The sequence below is a fragment of the Euphorbia lathyris genome, chromosome 3 (assembly GCF_963576675.1).
Source record: "Euphorbia lathyris chromosome 3, ddEupLath1.1, whole genome shotgun sequence".
In the NCBI taxonomy this organism is placed as follows: domain Eukaryota; kingdom Viridiplantae; phylum Streptophyta; class Magnoliopsida; order Malpighiales; family Euphorbiaceae; genus Euphorbia; species Euphorbia lathyris.
The window spans coordinates 8,202,507-8,211,293 of record NC_088912.1 but is presented as its reverse complement, the minus strand read 5'-3'; the positions used below and the strand labels follow the sequence as shown (position 1 = coordinate 8,211,293).

Below are 8,787 nucleotides of genomic sequence, written 5' to 3'. Positions count from 1 at the left end.
GGATGGTGTTTCGGTTTGGCTGGATCGGTGGAGATGGTGGCCGGAATCTGGGACGGCGGCGGCAGCGGCCGTATATTGGAGAGGAGAGATAGTTTTTCGGTGAAGGTAGGAGAGAGGGAGAGGATTAGGGTTAGGTTTAGGTCTCTGATACCATGTAACAATATGATTCTCAGTGATTGTTATTGATGATAAGTTTGGTATTTATACAGAATACAGTTTACTCTATATTCTAGGCTAGAGATAAGTAACAGAATAAATACAGATAAGTAATAACTAAATACATAGTCTAATACGTTTGATTACGAAGTTCAAATTTCACAAGTTTTGGCGAACCCACCCGTTAGTTAGTAGGGTCATTTGAGTCAATTGAAGAGAAATCGTGGTACAGAAGATTACGTCTGTGTCCACCGACGTACCAAACCCTGCGTGCACCACCACCACCATCATCATCATCAAATTTTCTCTTCTCTTCTTAATTTCTAGGGTTTTGTTCTTGCTATTCAGAAATTCTAATTGGTGAGAGAGGAAATCATGTCTCAAAACGGGAAATTGATGCCCAATCTCGACCAACAAAGCACAAAACTCCTTAATTTAACAGTTCTTCAGCGAATTGACCCTTTTGTTGAGGAAATTCTCATCACCGCTGCTCATGTCACATTGTACGAGTTCAATATCGAGCTCAGCCAATGGGTCTGCTTCTCCCTTATCAACTTACTTCTGTACGTTGTATTTTCTGTGTATCCTTCGTTTCTCACCCTTGCAATTTTATCTGCAGAGCCGCAAGGACGTGGAAGGATCTCTATTTGTTGTTAAGAGGTCAGTACATTTTTTTTCCATCAATTTTTATAAGGTGGAGATTATGAATGGAAGTTGATTCTGCTTCCTTTGATTGATTTATTTGTTAATTTTAGGAATACGCAGCCTCGATTTCAGTTTATTGTGATGAATCGACGGAATACAGGTTTGTTCATTATGTCCGTGCTACATTTTTCTCTGTTCTGTTCTCCTTAAATGCATGCCTCTGGAATGCAGCATTAGATAATGTTTGGGAATGTCATTCATTAAGTTGCTTACCTTGTTTTTTTTTTTTTTTTTTTTTCTTCTGCTGTTAGTTTTGTTCACTTGATATTTTGGTATCCTTTTATTAGTTTTGTTCACTTGATATTTTGGTATCCTTTTATTAGTTTTGTTCAATTTATTTTTTTGGTATCCTTTCCATTAGGGGGAATTGATTTTGTTTTTCTTTCAAAAATCTTGGTGCAAGACCATGTTAACAATTTACTACGAGCAACCTTGTTCACAACTATGTTGCACTGTAACTCTTCTTCATTAGCGTTTCAGTTTCTTTTCCGTTTCCTAGCTATATTTTTTAGAAATAATGTTTCGGTGTCCGTTTCTGTTTCCATGAAACATAGGTTCACAGTTTAGCACAATCTTTTTTTTTCTTTTACTATTTATGGACATTTTTCAAGTATTGGAATTAAGTATGTTTTGCTGAAAGATGATACTTTAGTTTAACCATTCTTTTCTAAGAGAAGCATTGAAATGGATTGTGTTAATGATATTTTAGCCTTTTTATATGGCATATTCACTCAGTATTTAATAGATTCTTAGAGCTCTTGTCTGTGTCTTCATATATTTCTGACATATTTCTACAAAATCAATGATATTCCTGTCTTTGTGTAACCTTCATATGTGCATAGTTGTTAAAGGCACGCCTCACTCAAGGTTCAAAGTAGTGAACCTTGATTGCAGAAAGCGAGGCCCTGTTTAAAAAGGGTCTCGCCTTGTGTGCCTCGCCTGAGCCTGAGAGTCTGAATCAAGGCGCGCCTTTGTGTTTCACTAGGGTTTTTTTTTCTTTTTACTGTTTTGTGTAAAACAAGTGTTTTGACTAATCTCAACCACTAATCTAATTTAAATAATATTAATCTTAACCCTTGATCTAAATAAGAATATCAAGACATATAACTAAATATAGAAAGACTAGAGAGGGATTGAGAGCAGTCACGTAAAGAAGCTCCACTCCATTCAAACAGAAACTGCGACAATATCAAGTGGCAATGAATGGTTATTAGTTTAGCAGCATTAATTAGGTTCTTAGGTTAAGACGTTAAGTATATGTTAATGTCTCTATAAAGTATGAACTTAACTTAGTGTTTTTGACATTTATGATTTAGTATCATGTTTTTATATGGTTTTGTTTATTTTGTGTGGTCATAAGTGTGTATTTTTGGTTTATGATTTAAGCAGTAAAATAGTGTTTTTTTATTTTTTTTATTTTCTGCACCTCGTGTTCCTCAAGCGCGCACCTTGCATTGCGCCTTGAGCCTAGGCTTCAGGATCCCTTAGCGCCTTATGCACTTTTAACAACTATGCATATGTGATTATCAATTTTAGTTTTATGAATAAGATTCCTATTTTGGTCCAAGCAGATAATTTGGTTGAAAATCTTTTGGGGGATTTTGAATATGAGCTCCAACTTCCTTATCTCTTATATAAAAATGCTGCTCAAGAAGTGAATGGTATTTGGTTCTACAATGCACGTGAATGTGAAGAGGTTGCAAATCTTTTTAACAGGTAAGTTGTCATCCTTGATGTAGTTTCTTAATTATATTTGTCGTATTCCTGCTATATAGAGGATTTCAATTTTGATTGGTATCTCTCATTCAAATATCAATATGGCCTGGACTTTTTATTTGCTACGTCATTATCTGTAATCGGTAGCCTATGACTTTTGGGTGATATATCTATCAGAAAAAATTCTATTTCTTCTCTGGCTTGTAATTATGCTTTTGCGTGTTCCACTGCGCCAAATTGAAGATATATAGGATATGTTCTGGCACAGTGGTAAAATTCTCAAGCAGCTAACGCAAACACATGCTTTCATTTCTTTAGAGTGGCATGCTCGGTGCAAAATTTCCAAAGTTAGGGCTGTGTGCAAGTCATCCATTATCCCCTTATTAGAGCAGGACCTGAGGCAATGAGAACAAGAAGACAGTGATAGGAATGTTATGTGATTGTACATTGAACTTGAATGATTTACAAGTACAGCTTATATAGAATACAAAATAGATAAGGTATATTTGAATATATTTGAATACAAAGAATCAAATAGAAAATATCTATCCCTGACAGCACCTAGAGCAACAGTCATGTGATGTATGTAAAGAATGGAGTTATTACTAAGTGCAGCATACATCTGAATTATTATGTTTGTTAAAATAGTGATTCATTATGTTATTTTTCATGGTCGATAGCTGTTTTACAACATTATTGGGCAATAATTTTGTGGCTACGTTGCCCATATGAGTGAGTTCATCTATTTCCTTATCAAAGAGTAATAAGGCCAGGCAGACCTCATGGTTATTTGGCTATATCCTGAGTTATGTGATAATTATGATTTTGGATATTCTTCCTTGACTCCTATGAGAATGTTGTATGTATATCAAGTTAATTCTGTAAATAGGTAATAATCATTGTTCTTATTGTTGGCATGCCAGGATACTTAACGCTTACTCCAAGGTGCCTCAGAAATCAAAGGTACCGCCTACAAAAAGGTAATGGAATTTTGGATTTAATTTAATTTTTGGTTGTTGTCAACAATTGTTCAGTTGTGTGTGTGTATATATATATATATATATATATATATATATATTGTAGTTGTTTAGTGGTTTCCTTTGCTTCCAAGTCTTGCCTTGTTTTATTGGTAAATTACACCCATGGCCCCTCAACTTTGCCTTTACTTTCATTATGGTCCTTGAACTTCAAAACCGAACATTATCCCCATGAACTTTGCATTTTACTAACATAATATAATGACCATTTTTACCGTTGATCAAAATGATAAATCCAATATCATGTAATCCTCCGTTGTAGATTTGAGGGAAATGATATTCTAAGCAACTTTAATTCTTGAACTTTTTGTTTTGATGTAATTAGATGTTGTTTGTTTAGGAGAGAGAAAGTTGTTTTTTAGAGAGAGAAAGCTCCACAAATAATAATTTGGAAAATCGAAAATGGTGGTTCTATGGGAAATGTAGTTCTAAATAACTTTACTTTTGGACTTTTCCATTTTGAGGTCGTCATCAGTCATTTTGACTTGTTCAATGGTAAAATGGGCCATTATGTTAGTAAAAGTTCAGGGGTCATAATGTTCAGGAGCCATAATGTAAGTAAATGCAAAGTTCAGGGGCCATGGATGTAATTTACCCCTTGTTTATTTGTAGCTTAGATTTAATGGTATTAACAATGCGTTTAAATTCACTCTTCTTCTTTCCTTGAAAAAATTTAAGTCTTAAAAAACTGTCTGATGATGTGGAAAGACCATCTCTAGGATACTTTTGTTTCCATTGATCATGAAATTCAGATTAATGTTTTAAAAAGTTCAAAATATGTGTAGTTGCAGCGAGTTTGAGGAACTGGAAGCTGTACCAAGTATGGCAGTTATAGATGGTCCTCTGGAGCCATCTGGGTCATCTGCCGCCAATATCACTGACCTGCCTGATGATCCTGCCTTTGTAAATTTCTTTAGCGTAAGTACATCTTGTATCCTGTTTTAGATCTAGTAATTAGCCTGTGAATTCTGTTCAGTTGCACATGGTAATAATATAGATCGTTAGGACTATCAACTTATATGTGAAATCTAACTCTATCTAAAACGTTCCTTTACACTTTTTCTCTAGTTCAACTAAATTTCTAGAGAAATGTTATTGTTGCTACATAGGATTGTTCATTATTCTGCAATGATTCGCAATATTTTCTATTCAGAGGCAATGGTATCTATTACGAGATGCTCAAACTCTTTGTGAATCTTTCTTAGGATGGTAAATCGTGTATATACTAAATGATAGTTGAAAAGAAAATTCGGAAATAAACAGATGTTTGGATTGCTAGAAATTGGGGTAAATGACATTTGAGAAAGGAATCACAGTTGAAGGGGGGATAGAGAGAATATAAGAAAGAGAAAGTAAGAAATTAGGGAGAGAGCATATTATTGCTGAAGCTTCTTTTACTTTACAGTTTATGCCCTTTATGGCCTATTACAAGTAGGGCTGTAAATGAGCTGAGCCGCTCGGCATTTGGCTCAATAAAAGCTCGACCGTGTTCGGCTCGATTCATAAACGAGCTGAGCTTGAGCACCGCGGAACTCTGCTCAAAAGCTCGCGAACTGGCTCAGTTATAGGTTTATGAACAAGCTCGAATATAATGTTCACGAACACACTCGTAAACAAGCTTGGGTCGATTACTTCTTTTTAATAATAATATTTCTATAAAGGGGAAATGTAAAACGATGTAGGTTTGTGTAAACTTTAGTTTTGTATGTTTCAAAACTATGTAGTTTTGTATTAAAGAAATTTTAAATGAACATAATTAATGAATTGCTCGCTAGCAAAGTTAATGAACAAAATTATTGAGCTCCTCGTGAACAAGCTCGCGAGCAGCTCACGAACAGGATGTTGAGCTCGAGTTCGTCAATTTTCTGACGATCTGAGTATGAGCAGTTCAAAGCTCGGCTCGATTACAGTCCTAATTACAAGTATAGTGGGATTTTCATAATTGGCTAATAGAATCAACATACTACTATTACTATTAGTAATTCTAACTAACTCTGGACCAAATAGTCCATCTCATCCTTAATTAACTTGACTTCTCTAGCAGCTAATCGCTAAACTTGCTATCATCCTTAATTCCTTGAATAATTGGTGTTGCAATGCTAGTTTGTTTTAAAGCTCACCTCTCATCTGTGCTTTGTATATTGCAGACAGCTATCAACGTTGGGAATGCTTCAAATGCAACAGCTCCCGGGCAACCGTACCAATCTTCAACTCCGGTTCCCTTACCTTCCCATCAAAGTAATGTTACTGCTCCTTTTGTGCCAACCTTGCAAATACCATCCCCTCCTCTGTCAGTATCTACTCCTTTAGTTCCAATACTTGATGGCTTGGATGCCAACAGCAACAAAATCAACCGGACCGCTAATCTTGTAAAACCCTCTTCATTTTTCGTTCCTCCATCATCATCTTCTCGGGTTATGCCACAAATCCCTTCATCTATTCCTACTGCTCCTCCACATAGTCCTCCTGTGAACCTACAACGCCAATATGGTGCTCCATTGCTTCAACCATTTCCACCTCCCAATCCTCCACCATCTCTTGCACCTGCCTTAATGCCTGCCCAAAATTATGGACCCGTCATAAGCAAAGATAAAGTTCGAGATGCACTTCTGGTACTTGTTCAGGTTAGTTTCTATAGACACTAGATGGAAAAATGATGACATATTTAAAGTCCTAGTTCTTGTCCCCATAATGGGCGGCCTTGCTGCCTTTTAGTAAAACCCTGTTATTTTGCATCAAAGGTCTTGGCCTTCTAACCAACATTCATTGCTGTAAATGTTACTCCCTCCATTCTTTTTTATATGCCGTTTTAGCTTTATCATTTTTATGTGGACGATTTATAATCTATGCACTTTTGGGCATTTTTACCCTTTCAAATTTGTCCTTATTTATATTTATACTAAAAAAGAGGTTTAGTATTAATAGACTGCATACAATTAAGCCATAATAATTAAGAAGAAAGAGAATTTTAGCATGGGAAGTAAGAGTTTTAGAAGAGAAGTATTAAGGGCAATTGTTAAAGGCGCAAGGCGCGAAGGGGTCCTGGAGCCTAGGCTCAAGGCGCAACTGAAGGTACGCGTATTACTAGTTAAAGCATAAACCAAAAAAACACATTTACGACCACACACACAAGACAAAACTACATAAAAAGATAAGTTAGGTTCATACTTTATAGAGACATTAGCATAAAACAATAAAAGAAAAAAAAAACCCTATTGAAAACAATATATGTTACTATTCTTATTTACATCTCTTGATATTCTTATTTAGATCAAGGTTAATATTAAGTTTATTTAAATTGGATTAGCGGTTGAGATGAATCAACCATTTGTTTTACACAAAATAGGAAGAAAAAACCCCTAGTGAAAACAGTATATTTGTTACAGGCGTGCCTTGACTCAGGCTCCAAAGCCCAGGCGAGAGCCTTTTAAACTGCACGTCGCCTTGTGCAATCAAAGCTCACTACCTTGAACCTTGCAAGCCTTTAAAAACTATGATTAAGGCTAAATCAGTCATATTATATGTCTAATTAATATTTTCGGTCGTCATTTTGTCACTATTCAGTGAAATACAAAAACTTCTTTGTTTGTTGTCTCTTTCACCAATATTATGCGTCTTCCCTCAAATAACTATGGAACATCTATGATTTAATGATGAAACTAATTTACTGGTTGCTGCCTATGAGATTTGCTGTCGTGTTTTGTAGCTATTCAGTGCAATACCTTCTCATTTATTTTGAGTCTCCATGTTTACTTTATTTTTCTTGAACTCGTTTGATTTTCCACGACCTCGTTTGTCTAGAGATCTAATGAACTCTTTGCTTGTGTTAGGACAATCAATTTATTGATATGGTGCATAGAGCGCTGATGAATGCACACAACTCTTGACCAATTGGAACGTGGTCCATAACCATCGACTTGCTGGAGTTTTTGTTCATTGTGTAGTTCCATTTTGGAAGAAGTGTGAGAAACAAATGTGTATAGCATTTTGCCTAGTTTGTTAACATTACATTTACTAACATATATATATATATATATATAATTTGTCCATTATTTGTTTCTAATATATTTGATTGCCATTCCTTGCTTTATCTTCACAGGAAAACACTGATGCATTGTGGATTTGGCTGTTTGTATATTCTTGTAGATGTGTTTATAGGGATATAGTGCATTTCCAAAAGGACATGGTAAGATTATTTGTTCATTTCTAGGCTGGCTTAAACTATTGTTTGGCCGTTTACCTTGCGGCATTGTCTTACGACGAATAGGAATTAATCATTAATCATTTCTTATGTATAGCCATTAATCGTGTTATTTCTAATCGGGTGTAGTATTGATGTTCTCTAAGGTTGTAGAAGCAGAGAACAATGGGGTTTCGTGTGAAATATTATATGAAAATTGACGCAGCTAGGAGATTGGTGATTTATTATAGCAATTGTGTTGCGATTAGTAATCATTGAATATAAATGTTTAACGGCTCTTTTTAAGTACGTGTTAATTTTGTCTAAATTAGATCAGGGACTCAATCGTTTTATTGTCTCTCTACCTTCTTCAGATTGCAATTTGCTACTGTGTATTTGAACTTGTGTACTATATTTGTGTACTTGAACTTGTGAACTGTATTTCTGAATCCAGAAATATTCACATGGACTATGATGATCAAATTGAATTTGGTCATTAGGTCAGGTGAAAAGTTTCTATTTGAGTAATGAGATAGTATGAGTAATGAGATAGTATGAATAGATAAAACTAGAAAAGAAGGTAGTAATTTGTAGTTTTTAACGTCTACCTCTAAAAAAGAAGGTAGTAATTTGTACTCCATCCATTCCAAAATATAAGTCATTTTAGGTTGTTTTACACAAATTAAGAAATGCAATTAATATAAAGTGAAATTAATGAATTTACATTGACTAATTAAAAAAAAGGGTAATTAATTTATTAGTCCCTATATTTTGACAAAACACACTGTTTAGTCCTTATATTTTAAAAAACACATGATAAGGTCCCTAACCTTTTTCTCAGTGAACTGTTTAGTCCTTCCGTCTGTTTGTTAGATTTTTTACCGTTTATGACTTTGGAAATGACTAAATTACTCTTTATTATTTACCTTCAAACTTCAGAAGAGGAAATCCAATTTAGAAGAAGAAGCTATTTGTATGGAGAACAAGAAAAAG

At 34.8% G+C, this 8,787-nt stretch overlaps 1 protein-coding gene across 4 annotated transcripts; it reads left to right on the top strand.

Annotated features, from left to right (window-relative positions):
* Positions 1 to 369: 369 nt before the first annotated feature.
* On the top strand, positions 370 to 8,125 carry LOC136223587 (mRNA-decapping enzyme-like protein). Of its 4 annotated transcripts, none has more exons than XR_010686019.1 (10): positions 371 to 690; positions 776 to 816; positions 912 to 961; positions 2,433 to 2,577; positions 3,501 to 3,557; positions 4,400 to 4,532; positions 5,762 to 6,238; positions 7,445 to 7,576; positions 7,714 to 7,800; positions 7,962 to 8,125. XR_010686019.1 is itself a non-coding variant. In XM_066011679.1 (8 exons), the coding sequence occupies exons 1-8, from the start codon at positions 532 to 534 to the stop codon at positions 7,499 to 7,501; spliced, it is 1,113 nt and encodes a 370-aa protein (XP_065867751.1). In that variant the 5' UTR covers positions 370 to 531; the 3' UTR covers positions 7,502 to 7,679. The 4 variants fall into 4 exon arrangements, 2 of the variants coding, with proteins under 2 accessions (XP_065867751.1, XP_065867750.1); XR_010686018.1 differs by having other exon boundaries at positions 7,445 to 7,591; XM_066011679.1 differs by lacking the exons at positions 7,714 to 7,800; positions 7,962 to 8,125 and having other exon boundaries at positions 370 to 690; positions 4,406 to 4,532; positions 7,445 to 7,679.
* The last annotated feature ends 662 nt before the right edge of the window (positions 8,126 to 8,787 follow it).